Source organism: Podarcis pityusensis (genome assembly GCF_964106645.2).
Source record: "Podarcis pityusensis genome assembly, chromosome: 4".
Classification (NCBI taxonomy): domain Eukaryota; kingdom Metazoa; phylum Chordata; class Lepidosauria; order Squamata; family Lacertidae; genus Podarcis; species Podarcis pityusensis.
The window spans coordinates 79,844,137-79,863,125 of NC_138027.1; the positions used below are offsets into that span (position 1 = coordinate 79,844,137).

Here is an 18,989-nt window from a genome sequence, read left to right on the forward strand (position 1 = left end):
ATTATGGGAAATGATACAAGTGGTTGAAATTCTCAAGCAATTATTTTACCGTCAGGAATGAACCTTTTCCTACCAGAGACTAAGTTATCAGTCTGCTGAAATCAATATGCCGATGAAACTCAAATGCAATATGCACAACCATTAGAAGAAAGAGACATTCTCAAATGGATTACACATAGCTTCAGCTGGTCAAAACATCCATTACCCTTCTCCACAGGTAGCAAGGCTTTATTAATTTGATATGCAAATATGCTTCCACTTCATTCTTTCAGAATCTGTCTTGCTGTTTTCTGCAGTACAGTGATAATCCATCCTTTAAGTAATGGTCAATAAGGGTCACTCCAGAAGGAGAAAAATATTTTTCTTCCTCTTAACATTTTCTTGCCGGTACACTGGTTTTATTCCATCAATATATATGTTTCCATCCCTTGAAATGTAAGCTCTTAGGTTCCAGATTCCAGGCATCACTTTAATCCTAAGGAACCTGAGATTTCTCTAGTCTTCTGCATTTCCGTGAGCTGCTCTTCGAGGAATTATGTAAACCAAAGCAGAATTTTCCCCACGTCATATATCAGAAAGGTGAGAAAAGAGGCAGTTTCTGCAACGGGAGTTTTTGTGACAGCACACAAGCTTGCATCCGTCTGGGGACTGGGAGGAGAATCGTTGTTTTCTTGCTCTGTTCAGCTGCATGTGTTACAGTCACAGAGTATAAATAAAGAGCTCCACTCCTGTTTTATACTTTCACATACAAACCAGTTGTGTAATGCTGGCAGCTGACTGCTAGCCAATTACAACGTAATGGAAATGACAGGCAACTAAAAGCCAGAATGACTTGAATTTCTATTTGTTTTGTGTATGTTTGAGCAGATTCTATATATTAATACCCATTACATTACTGTAAACAAAACCGTGGATTATATTAATAATAGCAATCGACAGACATATGTGTAAGGATCCCTGCATATTCCCAACTGGAGAAACAGGCATCCTATTTGTTTTCGCTTATAGCATTTCACATGGTGACAAGTATGTGACTGAATTGGCCATATATGTAAATGCTACTTTCTAAAACAGCATTTCCTATTACGATGATTCCAAGTCAAATACATTAGGACTTTTCACTATCACAATTCTATATAAGCATCAAGGGCTTTAATTCACTCTGTTATCCCATCTGCAGTTTTCCAAGTGCATATCTGTGCTGAACACTATCATTTATTTACATTCCTAACCTGTCATAATACCCACGTTCTACTGTTATTTGTAACATTTTGTCAAATCTTTCCAATAACATTAAGAACTAAAGCATTAGATGTAGCTGAGATTTAGAATATGTACCTAAACAATGCCCGAAAGAAAAGAAAGAATAAACAGAAACTATAGGTTACTGTGTGTTAGCATTTACACTGGGCTGGTTAATGCTAAACATGGGCAAACTCTGAAGAACCATTAAGAGCTTGCCACCCTTAAGTGCCAAGAAAATTCCAGAACATTCAGGAATCACTTAGACTCCATTAGTATCTGGGAACAGACCACCCTAAGTTATGTCAAATCCAAGGGTCACTTTCTGTTCCAAGATGGGGACATTTCAAAACAGATTTTCAATGTGAACCAGGAAGTAACTGCAAGAAGGTAAGATAGTTCTTTTGAGCCCTTTTAAAACCATTGTTTCTCTTACCTCTTTTCCCAATTCCATTTTGCAACCCACCCAGCTATCGGCTTTTCTCCTCTCAACATTATGCGCCGTTCAGTTCTTAAGGGACTGTTTGGGAAGTTGCTTCAAGCCTTTGATCAGAATCCCCCCCCCCCCAACAAGGAAAGGGTACAATATTTGGGCTTCTTAGTTTAGAAAGGGATGCGGGTGGCGCTGTGGGTTAAACCACAGAGCCTAGGACTTGCCAATCAGAAGGTCGGCGGTTCGAATCCCTGCGATGGGGTGAGCTCCCATTGTTTGCTCCCTGCTCCTGCCAACCTAGCAGTTCGAAAGCACGTCAAAGTGCAAGTAGATAAATAGGTACCACTCCGGCGGGAAGGTAAACAGTGTTTCCGTGCACTGCTCTGGTTCGCCAGAAGAGGCTTAGTCATGCTGGCCACATGACCTGGAAGCTGTACGCTGGCTCCCTCAGCCAATAAAGCGAGATGAGCGCCGCAACCCCAGAGTTGGTCATGACTGGACATAATGGTCAGGGATCCTACAGTGTATGGTCAGGCCATACAGTGAAGTTGAATGTAAGAATATTCAGGACAGAAACAAAAAGAAGATACTTTGCCCAGCACAAAGTTGCACTATAGAATTTGCTCACAGAGGATTAGGCAAATTCATGATGACAAGGTTATCAGCAGCTGCAGGCCACAAGGGCTATGTTCTCCTTGTCTTGCATGTGAAGAGATTCTTTTTGCTAGTGCAGTGCTATCCCAAACTTGGGTCTCTATCTGTTTTTGGACTACAACTCCCATCATCCTTGGCTAGCAAGAGCAGTGATCATGGATGGTGGGAATTGTAGTCTGAAAACAGCTGAAGACCCACGTTTGGGAAACAGTGTGCTAGTGCAAAGCTACTAAACATTAATATCAATGTAAATAAAGCAATAAGTTAAGCAAGAAAGAGCAGGGCGGATAGACAAAAAAAAAATAAACACATGAATTTGCAAATATTCAAATAAGCCCCATACTGTACTATATTTTGTGACGAAAACATACCACAGCAAAAAATTCTCTTGGGCAGTTTTGGTGTATTGAAACGCTTCCCACATCTCAAACAGTACCACAGACATCATATCATTTGACCTTTTATTGAGAAGACAGTCAAATGATCTCATGCACCTAGGGGAAGGGGTGGGAGTTTATAATGCAGGGGATTTTAACAAGCAACTTTCCCAAAGGGTGAGTGGAAGGAATGATCTGTTAGTCATTTTGAAGATCACTGCATCCTCGAAGGGATGGGTGGTGGTAAATGCTATATAAATCATGAGTTAAGTATTTCTTCTGGTATGAGTATAGTTTCTTCTTCATTCCTCCCTTTAAAAAGAATTTTATCTCCTATAACTGCAGATAATTCTTGAATAATCTCGCCAAGCTTTTGTGTGTGTGTGTGTGTGTGTGTGTTTAATAAAAGGTCAATGAAGGCACCTCTAAATAAAAATATTTCTTCTGACAGAATGTTATGTAAGAGTATTTTATACAACACTGCTCTCTACTGCAAGCCGCCTCCACCATATGGGTGATCCTGGCTGAGTAGCAACCTTCACATTAGGAATCCCAGACATTAGCAGTGTGAGTTCAAGAATGCACACCTAGCTCAAAACACACTTCCAGCAAAATACCGTATAGTACAACTCAACGAAATAAAACGCTTTCCTATATTTCTGCTCCGTTGAAGTTACATTTTAATCTACCTGCGCAAATATAGCTGTGCTGCCTTAGTATTTACTCACCAGTTAAATGAGACTGACTATATGAGAGTGTAGCTTTGTCTCATGAGTAGCAGCCAGAGTGGGGACTCTAGAAAGATTTAGGCAGCTACATTTGAAATTAGAAAAAAATCACAAAATATAAGTATCTCTAATCACTAAGGTTGCTACTGAGATATTTTGCAATATCCCACTTGAGCAGGGGTCAGCAAACGTTTTCAGCAGGGGGCCGGTCCACTGTCCCTCAGACCTTGTGGGGGGACAGACTATATTTTTTTGGGGGGGAGATGAACAAATTCCTATGCCCCACAAATAACCCAGAGATGCTTTTTAAATAAAAGGACACATTCTACTCATGTAAAAACACGCTGATTTCCGGACCATTCACGGGCTGGATTTAGAAGGCGATTGGGCCAGATCTGGCCCCCAGGCCTTAGTTTGCCTACCCATGCACTTGAGACTCTTTTTTCTTTTCAAAAGAAAAAGAAGGGGGAAATATTTTGAAATATAACATCAGCACCATCTCTTAATGTTCCAGGTTGAATCCTTTCAGGTATGGCTAGGGAAAACTGGAGGGCCACTGTCAGTCGGTGTGGGTCAAGCTGGGAAATCTGTGGCCATCTAGTTGTTCCTGGATTAAAACATCGATCATCCCTATTCATTGGCCATGCTGTCTGAGGGTTATGGGAGTTGTAGTCCAACAATATCTTGTGTAGTCCAACAAATTGTGTAGACCAGGGTTTCCCAAACTTGTGTCTCGAGATGTTTGGGGCTGTATTGGGGCTCCAGCTGTTTTGGGGCTACAACTTCCATCATCCCTAGTTAGCAAGACCGGTGGTCAGGGATGGTGGGAATAGTAGTCCAAAAACAGTTGGAGACTCAAGTCTTGGAAACTCTGGTATAGGCAATACAGCACTGAGATAGGTGGACCAATGTCCTGCCTATAAGGCAGTTTCCTAAGATGGTCTGAGAGTTTTATTAAAAATGACCATGTTCATTTAAACCTATATTCTATACCATAACTCTGTGTTCTGTTCATTTTTGCCACTAACAGCCTCTTATATCTTATTTTATTATATAACAAATCCCCAACCAAGATACCAATTGTGTCATGTAGTAGAACTTTCAGTTCAAATCTACGTCAGCACAGCATACCCTAAAAGCAAACAGCGTGAGTCATTCTCTTCTAGTAAGTAAGAATGCCATCTTGGTACAAAAATAACCTGAGTTTTAGCTGTTTAGACAGAGAACAACAATATCTTGAAGCCATATTCTGCTCCTGTGCTATTGTCAGAGAGGTCAGCTGTCCGAGGACACAGCTGTTTATAAATGACCGTGATAATAAAATAAAATAAAAATTAGTCACTGAACAAGCTATAGATCTCATGATGGACATTTTTCACATTGTATAGCATACAGAAAGTAATGTACAATCATCCAAATCTAAAAAAAGAACCCTACTCATTGCTGTTAAGCTGCTGTCAATACAGTTGAAGCAAATAAATATCTGCCTGCCTAATGTCACGTTCAATGGCTTCTATATATTTATTAGAAAACAGCTGATGCTGTTTTATTCTGATTAATGAACGGACATGGGCGGCAATCTTATGAACGCTTGCCTCAGCACAGTAGGCTTTACTACCGACATGCTGGAGGCTTGGTCAGCTATCAAGTTATTTTAACAGTTTAACTGGCAACTTGGTTTTCAGTTGGAGGAGAGGAAAAAGAGAGAAGGTATCAGAACAGGTGTGTGGAATTTTTGGCCTTCCACATGTTGATGAACTGCAAGTCCCAGCAAGCATGGCCAATGCCCTGGGATGTGTGGAGTTGTAGTTCAAGCGACATCTAGAGCAGGCTTCCTCAACCTTGGCCCTCCAGATGTTTTTGGCCTACAACTCCCATGATCCCTAGCTAGCAGGACCTGTGGTCAGGGATGCTGGGAATTGTAGCCTCAAAACATCTGGAGGGCTGAAGTTGAAGAAGCCTGATCTAGAGCATGGGTAGGCAAACTAAGGCCTGGGGGCCAGATCCGGCCCAATCACCTAAATCCGGACCGCAGACGGTCCAGGAATCAGTGTGTTTTTACATGAGTAGAAAGTGTCCTTTTATTTAAAATGCATCTCTGGGTTATTTGTGGGGCATAGGAATGCATTCATTTATTTTTTTTCAAAATATGGTCTGGCCCCCCACAAGGTCTGAAGGACAGTGGACCGGCCCCCTGCTGAAAAGGTTTGCTGACCCCTGATCTAGAGGTTCCACACACCTGCACTAGAACATCCCATTTTCAGTGCATAAACCAAGGTCAGGGGGCCACCAGTCAGATCCAGCCTTCCAACCCTTCGCCAATAGCCCACAAACACCCAGTTTTATGGTGGCAATGGCTGCTGGGAGGTAAAGCATGCAGAGTCAAGCAGGGAGTTCCATAATTAAGGGGCCAACATTTTGTCATGTAACAAAATGAATGCCTTTTAGGCTTTTAAGCAAGTACATTTTTATTTAGTCAAGCCTTTTTAAAATGATTACGTGCTGATGCATTTATTTTCCTGCTTGGTTATTTAGCTGATGTGCTATTTTTTTAAAAAAAAGGCTTTGTAGATTATGTGTTTGTATCTCTTCAAATTAAACTATTATTTTTGCATCTGCAAGCCCTTGTGGATGTTTTCTAAACTGAAAGGCGAATATAAATGTTTTAAATAAATGAGCAGTCTAATAAATAAAACAAACTTTAGGTAAGTGAACACAGAATCCCTGCAGTTAAAAAGAGAGAGAAATATAGCACCAGGACAGGCTAATATATTATTTGATTTGTATACCGCTTAATATATTAAAAATATCTCTAAGTAGTGTACAAAAAACAAGAAAACAGACAACTTACAACAAAATCTTACACAGTTACATATAAAAAGTTACATTAATAAAAAGTTACATCTATCTATCTATCTATCTATCTATCTATCCATCCATCCATCTCTCTCTCTCTCTCTCATCTCAATATCAATTCATTTTCCTTCAGACGCACCCTCCATCTCAGCCTCTGGGTTTTCACCTAGGGTCCAGACAAACTCAGCTCACCCAGAAAAGTCTCACATTGAGAAGAGTTTCTGGAAACTGAGGACATCACCCTAGTTGTCCTCTCTCTCTAGACTTGATTTTTATGGGCAAGAAGGATGGTACTTCCTCAGGCTGCCCACAGCTGTGCCCCATTCAGCTGCACTCTCCAATTCCAGGCACACCAGGTTTGCTGTGTTTCCCAAGGGGTCCAGAAGCTGGGGAAAGAGTCTGCCCTCCACCCACAACTCTTTCTTCGCCCTCTGACCTCTCCTCCTCCTCCAGCTGCTCTCCATATGACTATAATCTTACACTTTCCCCCAATGAGTTTAATTGAACTCATTCACATATTAAGTAAGCACTGAATCGTAGCCAGAGGCTGATTCCGAGTTGGAGAGCGAAAGCATGGAGATGTAAAATATTCAAATATCCACAAAATGTCTGGGCAAATGGACCTTTAGATAAGGCATAGGCAACCTCGACCCGCCAGATGTTTTGGGACTACAATTCCCATCACCCCTGACCACTAGTCCTTTAGCTAGGGATCATGGGAGTTGTAGTCCAAAAACATCTGGCAGGTCAAGGTTGCCTATGCCTGCTTTAGATCATGCCAAAGGAACAACATTTCTAGTTACAATAAATTATTCTTTATGACAATTATTCATTGAGATAAGTTATAGGGGAAACGGTATGATTTGTTGCTTTGTAAGTGGCCACATGCAGAAGTGGCACTGCTCTTTATTGAAGGAGCACGTCAACTAGTCAAGTCAGCAGAAAATGTTATTTATTGCAAGCAATAATTCTTGAATTGAGGCTATATTTGTCTTGACTGCCACCTTCTTCTGTGGATTTTTAAAATAAAAAGTAGGCTATTTTATAGTAACATTTTTCTTAGTCTGACTGGAACAAGCTAAGCAAACTATTCCTAATGACTCTTACGATACTGTAATAGTAATATGAACACCATCTACTTTTTATAATCCATCCCCAAGGACAAAAAGACACCTCTAAATCCTACGGATAACTCCTAAACTGCCCTGTAGAATTAAAAATAAATAAATCTCAATGCTTTTCACAGTATTACTAGAACATTTAACATTGTCTCCTGAGACAGACGGATGCCAACATGAATGAAAAAGAAGAGACAGCAATTTTTAAAAAAAGATTGCTAGGGAAATTGTAAGGATATTCACCATTCTGTAGCAGCCTCTAGTGGTTCTTGCAAAAACTGAATCCAAAAATACTGGAAAAGCTCACAACATTGAGAAAACCAGGGAAGAATGATAAATGAACAAAAATACTGGGTGCCACTCACAGGGATGGGGGATAAATTTGGTTCAGCTTGCATTTTAATGCAAACCTACGTAATTCCCATTTCCAGAAACAATTCATTTATTTATTTACTTCATAAAATGTATACACTGCTTGATTGTAAAGAGAAAACCCTGTATATGGAACACAATGCAGCTATCCTTCAAAATTTGCACTTCTCTGAACTGTGCTATATGCAGTTCTCCAACCAAACAATAGTTTCTGGAAATAACAAAAAATGCATACAAACATACATTGGATCCCGAACGCCTTGTGACTCGAACGTTTTGGCTCCTGAACGCCACAAACCCGGAAGTGAGTGTTCTGGTTTGTGAATGTTCTTTGGAAGCTGAACATCCGGTGCAGGAAGCTCCTGCAGCCAATTGGAAGCCGCGCCTTGGTTGTTGAATGTTTTTGGAAGTCAAACCGTGCCTTCAACATTTCACCTCTTGAAGTCTCTTCTCTTTTATTATTTCTGATCATGGAATTTCACCCAAAGCTGCTGTTGTGTGTTGTTACTTATAATGATGTAATTCCTCCTAAACTCACAGCATCCTGATTGGATGATGAACAGAGAATAATAAGGAAACGAAGTTCCAAGGAGAAAGGAAGCTGCGTAAACGTCACACATGGCTTACATGTTGACCTTTAAAGCCCTAAACGGCCTCGGTCCAGTATATCTGAAGGAGCGTCTCCACCTCCATCGTTCTACCCGGACACTGAGTCCCAGCACCGAGGGCCTTCTGGCGGTTCCCTCATTGCGAGAAGCCAAGTTACAGGGAACCAGGCAGAGGGCCTTCTCAGTAGTGGCGCCCTCCCTGTGGAACGCCCTCCCACCAGATGTCAAAGAGAACAACAACTACCAGACTTTTAGAAGACATCTGAAGGCAGCCCTGTTTAGGGAAGCTGTTAATGTTTGATGTATTACAGTATTTTAATATTTTTTTGGAAGCCGCCCAGAGTGGCTGGGGAAGCCCAGGCAGATGGGTGGGGTATAAATAATAAATTATTATTATTATTATTATTATTATTATTATTATTATTATTATTACAGATAGGAGGCCTGCTTGGTAGTAAGAGCTAAGATTCATAGCTATATTAATGCAAATAGGTTTGGATAAAACGAGGAATGTCTCCAAGAAGGAAGTTCCCAGGCTCCCCAAACATAGCCTGTCACCTTCACAACGCTGCTTTTCCCAGCACTGTCAACAGAATGGCATTGGATGGTTAGAGGAAGCTGCCTTATTACAAATCAGACTATTGGTTCATCTATCTCAGTAGTATCTGCACTGATTGGCAACAGCTCCCTGGGATTTCAAGCTAAGACACATCCCCTGGTCTGCTGAAGTTTGAACCTGAGACCTTCTACATGCAAAGCAGATGCTCTACCATGAGCCATAGGCTCTTCCTGAGATCAGAAGGTGAAATACTCTGTTCTTTTAGAGATTGTTCTAAAAAACTGGATGGAGTGGATCAGGAGATAACGTTTCAGGGCCGGCGGGCCACTTCCCGCAGCTTGCCTGTGGGTTGCAGGCTAACCACCTTTGCTTTCAGTACATGGCTGCTTTGGGTTTCTGTATTCCACCACATTTTTAAGTTGTGCCGACAAGAGTAGCCGAGTTATTGTTTCGTGGCACAGATCGCTGCTGTTCATGTTTCTGCCAACTGCTCTTTTGTACACTGTATGCTCAGTCATTGGGTAAATACCATGCAATGAATACAGGACATAATATACATGAAACTCTCTCTCTCTCTCTCTCTCTCTCTCTCTCTCACACACACACACACACGGTAGCGGAAGAAGATCAATACTCCCGAGTGGAAGGGAAGGTTTGTGAGTCCAATATTGCTCAGCTAGACATGGGTTACCAGTGCTCATGTTTCAGCATGCTATTCCTTCCTCAGCATTAAAATCAGCCTGCATACTATATGCACTGCATGCACTGATTGGAAGCTTTCTGTTGGTGTTTCATTTAGGGAGCCGCAGGAAAATTCACCCAGGGATAATTCACCATTTCGTTGAAAATCCTCCAATCTATCCACCAGACAGGTGGTTCTGCTGCTCTTCTCCTTCCCTGCTCTGCTTTATAATTCGTATCCTTATTTCTTCTAACCTTAAGCCAACAGTTTTGAAATTCCCAGAATTACGTAATGTTGCTGTTGTTAATGTTGAATGGTTGTTGTTTTTTTTTAAGGGGCAGGAATCTGTACAGAACTGAACAGAAAGCTTTTCAGCATCTGACCGAAGCATTCCAGTTCTGAAGAAATTTCCCTGTGTATGAAACTGCAGTGTCCTTTCTGTCTTGATTATTTTACTTCCTGATTTATGGGGGAGTTATGTGGTAAAACTGGGTTAAGCACTGCAGTTTCCAATAAGGCTAGTTTACATGACATTGTTGACTAAGGGCAGAGACGATACAAGACTCTGCCATACAATTAAACAGTTCAGTGTACCATGCCATGAAGATTTAGAAATAAAGGCTTTTAAAGCGCACAAGACCAGATACTGCAAAGTAATTTACAAGGACTATACTCTTTGGCACGTCAAAGCAAATACTCCCAACACCACTCTCACGGAGATCAATTTTCATTTCTATTAAAAGGCAAACTTGAGACTCATGGATGCATATTAAAAAGGCTCTTACGATATAGCTTTGCAAATCCAACCATTCGCAAAGCTATACCGCAAGAGCCTTTAATAGCACTGGCTTTTTGCCAAAATGCACTTTCTTTATTAAAAGTAGAGATCACTTGGTAATGTTTCTATGTCAGATGAGTGCTAGGGAGCAAAGCCTGATGACTGATTTGCTATGTTCAATAGTTGCATGAGTTGAACTGCTTGAAGCAGTTGTGTGAAGCAATGTCCCTGAGATTCAGATGGTTTCAGTGTAATCCTCCTTTTTTTAAGGGAGCTGGGGTGTATGGCTGAACACAGCTAAGCCACATGGGTTACTACAAACAATGGCTTAAGAGCCATGACTTATTCAGAAACAGGCCAAAACTTCAGTAACCAAAGATGTTTGGATGACAAAGTGTTGCTTTGTCAGCACGCTTATGTCTTGTTGACACTCCATGGGCAGACCCTGTACTTTGGATTTGGAAACCCAATTATAAGAACAGAATTTATGCCACAACAGTCATGGAGGAAGCACACATGTATAAATTGCAGCTTGCTCTTGTGAAAACAGAACACGCACAGAAAGTGGGGTTCCAGTCCTTTGCCGCTAATTCTCTACCTGTCCATGTTCATCACTGAACCATATAAACATGGAACTTCTTGATAAATTTACCATTTCATACATACTGTATTGGCCTGAATGTAAGCCGCACCCGAATATAAGCCGCACCTTTAAAATTGGAGGGTGGGAAAGAAAAAAAAGAAAAAATACCCGAATATAAGCCGCTCTATTCCTCGTTGCTCCTGGCTGCATACTGAGGATGGGGAGCTGCACTGTGTTGTGGGCGGTCTTTCCCCTACCTCACTGTCTCCCTTCCTGGCCTTGCGGGAGAGGATGAGAGACTACACACGAGGCAGGCGCCACTTTGCCGCCCTTCTTGCTGCATACTGTAAGGTTACAAATATAAGCCGCACTTTAACTTTCCAAGGTTGGAATTTGGGGGGAAAGTGAGGCTTATATTCAGGCCAATATGGTATTCATATTTCACAACAAAATAACTGTATCACAAGATTGCAAACAAGGTTGATAAAATATGCATTCAACTGAAAGAACACTCATTGACTAAGTTACCATCATTCTTTACAAAGGGCCTCAAAGATTTCACTCCTGTATGGGTCATGAAGTGGCCTAAAGAACTGACTCCCCCAATCCCCGTTTTCACCTGGCAGGAATGGGGGAAAGGACAAAGAATTTAGCAGTACTGGAATGGTGCGTATATGTGGGACTACTATTGCTTAAGGACTGTGGAATAGAGCTGAATGTTTGCATGCTCAGAGCTGTAGAGAAACACAAAAAGGGGTCTTTGAACCCAAAATTTATACTTCAGGGCGTTCCAAAGGCTCATTTGTGCCAGTGTGGCCAGTGGTGGTGTAGTGGTTAAGAGCGGTAGTCTCGTAATCTGGGGAACTGGGTTCGTGTCTCCGCTCCTCCACACGCAGCTGCTGGGTGACCTTGGGCTAGTCACACTTCTCTGAAGTCTCTCAGCCCCACTCACCACACAGAGTGTTTGTTGTGGGGGAGGAAGGGAAAGGAGAATGTTAGCCGCTTTGAGACTCCTTAAAGGGAGTGAAAGGCGGGATATCAAATCCAAACTCTTCTTCTTCTTCTTCATTTCTCCTTAGAAGTAGCGATATGCTTTTTCAATCCATGCTTTATATCCACAATGTTCTTTTCTTTAGGAAACGGTTTACAGTCTGCCAACTTTCTTCCTTATGTGTGTGATGTACCTAACGAAGCATTAACGTTAATTTGATAAGCATTCTCATTTCCTTGAGCGCACGTCTTACCTGGGGATGTTAGTGAGGTATGTCAGAACACTCTGAAACTCCTTTTCTGGAATTTCGCTGAATGTTGAGTACTCTGGAAAAGTGATGACAGGGCAGCCATCTTTTCCTCGCCCACCTGGCAAGAAACACAAAAAATTATTTACTCACCACTCATTCCTCACAAAGAAGCTATAATTGCTACATCACTTTCAGACTTGAAAACAGATCAGTTAAGATATCAAATATCTGTCGTGATTTACTTATGAGCCTGATAATGAGAATGCTCCTCAAAAAAGGAGGCTGAGGAATTGCTAGTAGTGAGAGTGCTTTGATTTATTTGAACAGCTGCAGGTAGGGGAAATGCTAAATATAAACAAGTCCAAAACAAAGTGAACCCAATGGAACCACCTACTATGCAATAATGCAACAACAATTTGTGATGCAGCTGAGCTTAGAAAAAAATTAGGCTTGGGAAGCAAAAATCCATGTGCCAGCGGCAACTCAAAAACTGCCGAATGGATGAACAGCTTGATAAGGAGAGCAGGAAGCAGGTTTACCCTCCCATGTGCACTGCTGCATAGAAACTGCTAGGTGCCTCCTTCCTTGTTCCTACTTCCCTTTGGTTTGATCCACAGCTTCCCAAAACACAATTTCTGGAGTTTTTTTTCAATGCTCAGCTCCAGAAGATACAAAACAATAGTAAGATGTGGGGTTAACAATACAGTTTTGCAGCATGGAATGGTCCTGTTTAAGGTTCCAGGCAGCCATGCCCTTTTGGGGAATATTTCAACTCCCCCTTACAGTTTTTCCTCACAACAACAAGTTAGAAAATCATTATTCCATGCTCAATTCTCTCTGAGCAGTTTCCCCCATTTTTTTTATTTCTGCAAACCTCAGGGTTCCTCTAAGCATACTGATACCTGCATTTTCATAAGAGGGCTATAACACTTTGGCTACATGTGCAATAGAATCAGACTCGAATCAGACTTAGAATACACAGGTAGGGCCTCACAACGTAAGTATATCCCTGATGTCCAACACTTTTTACCTCAGGCTCTGGCTGAGGGGGGTTAACGCAACAGAGTTTAAAGACAGGAGTCCATGCTCTAACTTGGTGCTTATTTCATCTGAAAGAAATTACTTTAGATTTTAGAAGCCCAACCAGTCTGCATGCAAGTCAGTGGAGCATGAAATTTCTTCATGCTTGATTTGGCCTAGGAGGAGGTCTGAAGGAGCAATTTAAGTTGAATGACTTAACCTTTATTGCAACCTAGGAAGTATGGGATTTTTTTGAAATTGGAAATTCAAATTGGCGTCACCTCTGCCCTACAATATTAAGTGTGGACTATGGACATGTATACACTTTGTGATAATTGTCTATGGATGAAATAAACAACATAGGGAAACACAGGCAATGTGCAAAAGCAAACTTTGAAAATATGACTTCCGTGCATTTCAAAAGTCTATACAGTGGTACCTCAGGCTAAGTACTTAATTTGTTCCAGAGGTCCGTACTTAACCTGAAACTGTTCTTAACCTGAAGCACCACTTTAGCTAATGGGGACTCCTGCTGCCGCCGCACGATTTCTGTTCTTATCCTGAAGCAAAGTTCTTAACCTGAAACACTATTTCTAGGTTAGTGGAGTGTGTAACCTGAAGCGTATGTAACCTAAAGCGTATGTAACCCAAGGTACCACTGTACTTGCAAGGCTCTTTTAAGCTTCCCTCTTGTCAACACAGAACTGCAAACCTGCAACGGGGGCCTAATATCTCTAGACAAAACTGCAGGGTTTTTGTAAACCGTTCAGAACTTTGAACAGCAGTATTCAGTGTGAACTACAATGCAGGGCTGTCATAAGCCACTCTCTCTGTGTGTCATAACCCCTTTGTAACCTGTAGTATGGGGACATGGAACTGCATTTGCTGTGGAATTCACTTTAGCTGTATTTATTTATTTTATTTTATGTTTCACTTTAAATAAGAACGGAGTTATAAAAATCAGGAACTCTTCTATTTTCTGCTAATGTTGAGGTTTGGGGGTTTTTTGGGGTGGGCAGGGAAGGGGTTTTGTCGCCACATTAGTAGAGTAAAATCTTGATTTTCTCCATTGGGTTTGATGAGCCGCTCTCGCTTGTGTCCCTAAGAAATACTTAAAACGTCCTTCCAATGTGAATTAGAAAATGACCTTTCCAGATAATGTGATTGTTATCTCTGCATTTTTTTTTAAAAAAATAAATCTATGCATCTTTTCCTCTTTTTCTAGTCCCTCCACCCACCTGGCTTTCAGTTTTCCCCCTTTCAACAGCCAGTTAGCAGTAAGCATGTTCAGTTCTTGCTGGGCTGTTTTTAGAGGTTTTCCCCAGCATCCTAGGGTTTTTAGAAAAAGAGTGTTTGTACACCTGCAACCTAGGGATTTCCCCGATTCCTCTTGTGTATGGTGATGCAGTTCTGACTATTTGAGCATGAGTACAATCAGGGTGTCCCCGCAACAGGGTGAGCTCCCGTTGCTTGGTCCCTGCTCCAACCAACCTAGCAGTTCAAAAGCACGTCAAAGTAGATAAATAGGTACTGCTCCGGCGGGAAGGCAAATGGCGTTTCCATGCACTGCTCTGGTTCGCCAAAAGTGGCTTAGTCATGCTGGCCACATGACTCGGAAGCTGTACGCTGGCTCCCTCGGCCAATAAAGTGAGATGAGCACCGCAACCCCAGAGTCGGCCACGACTGGACCTAATGGTCAGGGGTCCCTTTACCTTTTACAATCAGGATTACAACCGTAAGAACAGAATACCCCAAGCTGCCTTCTAGAAAGACTGCTTGTTCTCCAAGTTCTTAAAAAAATTAATTGCCCCAATGAGATAATTTCAAGGAGTAGATAACCAGCTGTGAACATAAGAACATAAGAACAGCTTCCTGGGACAGGTCATCTCATCTCGTCTAGCATCCTGTTCTAACGATGGCCAACCAGACGCCTATGGAAAGCCCCAAAGTAGAACCTGAGCACAACAGCAATATCACCTCCTGAAGTTTCCATCAACAGGTATTCAGAAGCACAGCATAGCCATAAGGGTCAGCAGCCACTGAAAGCCCTATCCTTCCACAAATTTGTCTAATCCTCTTTTAAAGCCATCACTGCCTATTGCAGGAACGAATTCCTTAGCTTAACGGTGTGTGATAAGTAAGACTGGCAAGTTTTCAAAAACCTCAAGAGTAAATATGGGAGAATGCAACAAGCCCATTCATTTTTTTAGACCCACAGTCAACATATTACACTATTGTTGTTATTGGCACCTGTCTCTCTTGAGAGAGAATGGAGTGCACTTCTGAGGATAAAGTCAAACCCAAGTAACCTCCTTGGGGCACACGCCTGGGTAGTGTATATGGAGGTCCTTAGCTGTCCAGACAATACAACTCCCCTGTTGGCCTCACTGTTATGGTCCAAAGAAAAGCAGAGCAATGCATTTGTCACCACCCTAGCTGCAGGAGTTGTGGGAAGGGGGTGTGCAAGGCACCATCCAACCATCTTAGGGACTTCAGATTTGTGTAGGGTTTGGTTTACTCCTTAGCCTTTTCTGTCCCTCAAGGCAGAGGAGGTTTAGGATCAGTTTTCCTTCTCCTAGGTGGGCTACCTTCCCACACTGATGAGCCCCATCTGCCCCTCACTTCCCTCTACAGTACTATAAGGGTCATTAAACTAATCCTATTCTTAATTATCTTTATGACTTCTGGGAGAGGAGACTCCAATGCCTTTCAACATCACGTTCTTCTGACCAGGTTGACTGCTCTCAGCATAACATTTTAAAGTTAACTTAATAACAAAGCTGTGTTTTTAAATCAACATACATTTTAGTTTATCTTGAAACTACAGTGTCAGCAACCCTTAAGAAAAGTGCAGAATAACAACTGACAGCAGCAACACCCAAACTGGAACATCAGCAGAATCAAAACTGCAAGTAATTTGCTACATAAATCCCGTGGCAGACAATTAAATTCTGCTCAAATGCTGCAAGGGCACACTGCCGTGTAATATCACTGAAGTTGGCATTTATCTTGTATGTTGATAGACAAGAGTGGGGGGGCGGGCGGGGTCAGAGAAAGATAATACAGTATCTCTCTCTCTCTCTCTCTCTATTTAGCACCATTTACTTATAAAATGATAAGATCTACTCACCACAGAATCAAAAGAGTTAACTATAAATTAAGCAAAATGGAACGAGAGAGGGCTGTTTCTGTTATGCTCCACTGGGCTGTGGATGAATGCCCATTATGCTTGTGGATGTGTTAAACTATTAAGGGTAGGAGGGATTAAAGAACCTGGAACTCAATTTCACACTTTTATGTAATCCGTTTTCAAAAGCACCCCACTTTTGCTTGGGGGAGGGAATTACTCTTAATTGTTGTACCTTTCGATAAACAAGGACAACTTTCCTTCTTTAAGCATTTAACAGGAGTGAAAGTGTTCCACCTCAAAGATCCAAACCTGAAAAGACTATTCTTGGGCTACCTTTTGATATCAGCTATGAGGTACTCCAGGCATGGCTGGCATCCTGGAAAGCTGTTGTCATTCGGTTGTAAGCAATACAGTGGTACCTCGGGTTACAAACACCTTGGGTTACAGATTCCGATAACTCGGAGGTAGTACCTCAGGTTAAGAACTTTGCCGCAGGATGAGAACAGAAATTGCACGGCGGCAGCGGAGGCCCCATGAGCTAAAGTGGTACCTCAGGTTAAGAACAGTTTCAGGTTAAGAACGGACCTCTGGAAAGAATAAAGTTCGTAACCAGAGGCACCACTGTACTGAGCTAAATTGGCCAATGGTCTCATTAAGTATAAGGTAACTTATGTTCAACTGCTATTATTAAATGGCTGGCCTTCTGTTCTTAGAATTAACATTTCATTTGTGCGGTATTCATTTGGTACCATTCAAGAAATCAACATGTACAAAATGAACTATGGAAAGAAATATACTATAGGGTTCATGCACAGAATAAGAACTGAATTGGCCAACACTTCGTTCTTTTTTAAAAAAATAAAAAATAAAAATCTAATGTAAACATTCAAGCTCTTACCTGATAGATAGGCAAACTTCTTCCTTAGCTCGTCCTCAATTTCTGCAGCACAGAGGGGAACAATATCTTGATGCATGATTTCATCTGAAACAGATCCCCCCAACAAACAGTTCATTATAACTCCCATGTAGAAATGCTTGGCTCACACAATTTTTATTTACTGAAAACATTTATGTGCCACCATTTCACGACCGCACTCAACATTAATTAAAAACATTTCATCCAACCACTATAAAAAAAACCAAAGCCATGAACATTAAAACTCAAAACAACAATGCTTGTGGGAAATATAATGATTTCTAAAATAAGCAAGATTCAGATTCTGAGGTTACATTTGGGGAACATTAGAACACATTTTGGCAGCTCAGATGCATAAATTAAAGCATTATTCTCTTATAAAGTTCCCCAAATGCTTAGGCAATCAGCCTAATTAGAAGTGCATTTTAGTTAACAAAAAGAAACTTTTAAATAAGTAGAATGCCACTCCGGGTTCTTCCAAACACATTTCCCGCCCCCTGGTACTGGAAGGTATTATCTAGTGAATTAATGCCTATACGGTTTTGCCACTGAACCTGTTATCTAATAGTTTGAGACACCTTTTCATTTACCCTCTGGCATTTACTGCTATGAACTGGGTTGTGTAGAAAAGATGGAATGTTGATAAAAAGCAAGTGAAAGTAGCTGATGTACAAATCAACTTAAGAAGCAGAACTGTTGTGTCACAAGTTCACCATGTGAGAAGCCTATGGACATCAGGGGATGAACAATAAAAGAAAAGGAGGAAAGTCCATTTTTACAGGGGCTGGGTGCACGGACACAAAAAAAAGGTTAAGCTGAATTTTGACTGACAGCTTCATAATTGGGATAACCATATTTTCCCATCAATTCTCTGCATTTTTTTATTAATGTGTATCTGCTTATGAGAAGACCACAGGAATACACATGTTACATGTGTGCAATCAGCAAACAAACAAACAAACAAACAAACAAGCAGGACTGCCTTCATGGGCGACATCTGACCTAACATGGGAAACAGCATGTGTCTTGCATGTAGGCAGGCAATGGGTAGAACAAGTAGGTATGTATCTACATGTATTGACCGTACATTCCCATGTTAATAACCCAATGTGCTCCTCTGATCTGTACACGAGGAACCATCAAATCTTACTTGACACTCATCATATGTGAAAATTGGTACCAATGGAAAAGAACACCTATTAACCAGGTTTACTACCACACATACACACATCATATATGCAGGATTTAAGTCTGCAGGCTTGGAATACCAAGAACAGTAGAATTACTTCAGCACAATCAAAGATAGGTTTAAAAACTCAGAGCATAAACTGATTATCTCATTAACAGTGTACCATGGACAGCACCACCTTTCACATTTCCTACAAGGACATCATTTCCATAAAGGAAATGTTGTACCCTTGTCACATAGGACAAGTACATGGGCACCTTTCACCACATGGGCACCCGGCAATTCTTCCATCTATCAGGTCTGCCTGGGAATGTAAATGCAAAAGAAGAATAAAAAAGACTTGTACACTCATCGTATTCGGCAGCAGTTGATGTTTTAAATGATGGCATTATACATGAAGTCATGTGTGGAGTGTCCCTCTGTTTTAGTAATTCTGAATATTTAGTAGTATATGAATACCTGAATTAATAAATAACTTGCAAATCAATAGCCAGCCGCAGTTT

The 18,989-nt window shown here is 41.3% G+C and overlaps 1 protein-coding gene across 11 annotated transcripts in view; it reads right to left on the bottom strand.

Moving 5' to 3' along the window:
• The window catches only part of MCF2L (MCF.2 cell line derived transforming sequence like), a 117,769-nt gene that overhangs the window by 37,438 nt on the left and 61,342 nt on the right, over positions 1 to 18,989 (bottom strand). For 10 of the 11 annotated variants that reach the window (XM_081002958.1, XM_081002955.1, XM_081002960.1 and 7 more), the window contains 2 exons: positions 17,280 to 17,363; positions 12,235 to 12,349 (listed from right to left, as the gene is read on the bottom strand). In XM_081002958.1, the coding sequence (XP_080859084.1) occupies positions 12,235 to 12,349; positions 17,280 to 17,363 (199 nt within the window). Of the gene's footprint in view, positions 1 to 73; positions 692 to 12,234; positions 12,350 to 17,279; positions 17,364 to 18,989 lie in introns of those variants that run through there. The other variant, XM_081002962.1, reaches the window with a different exon arrangement.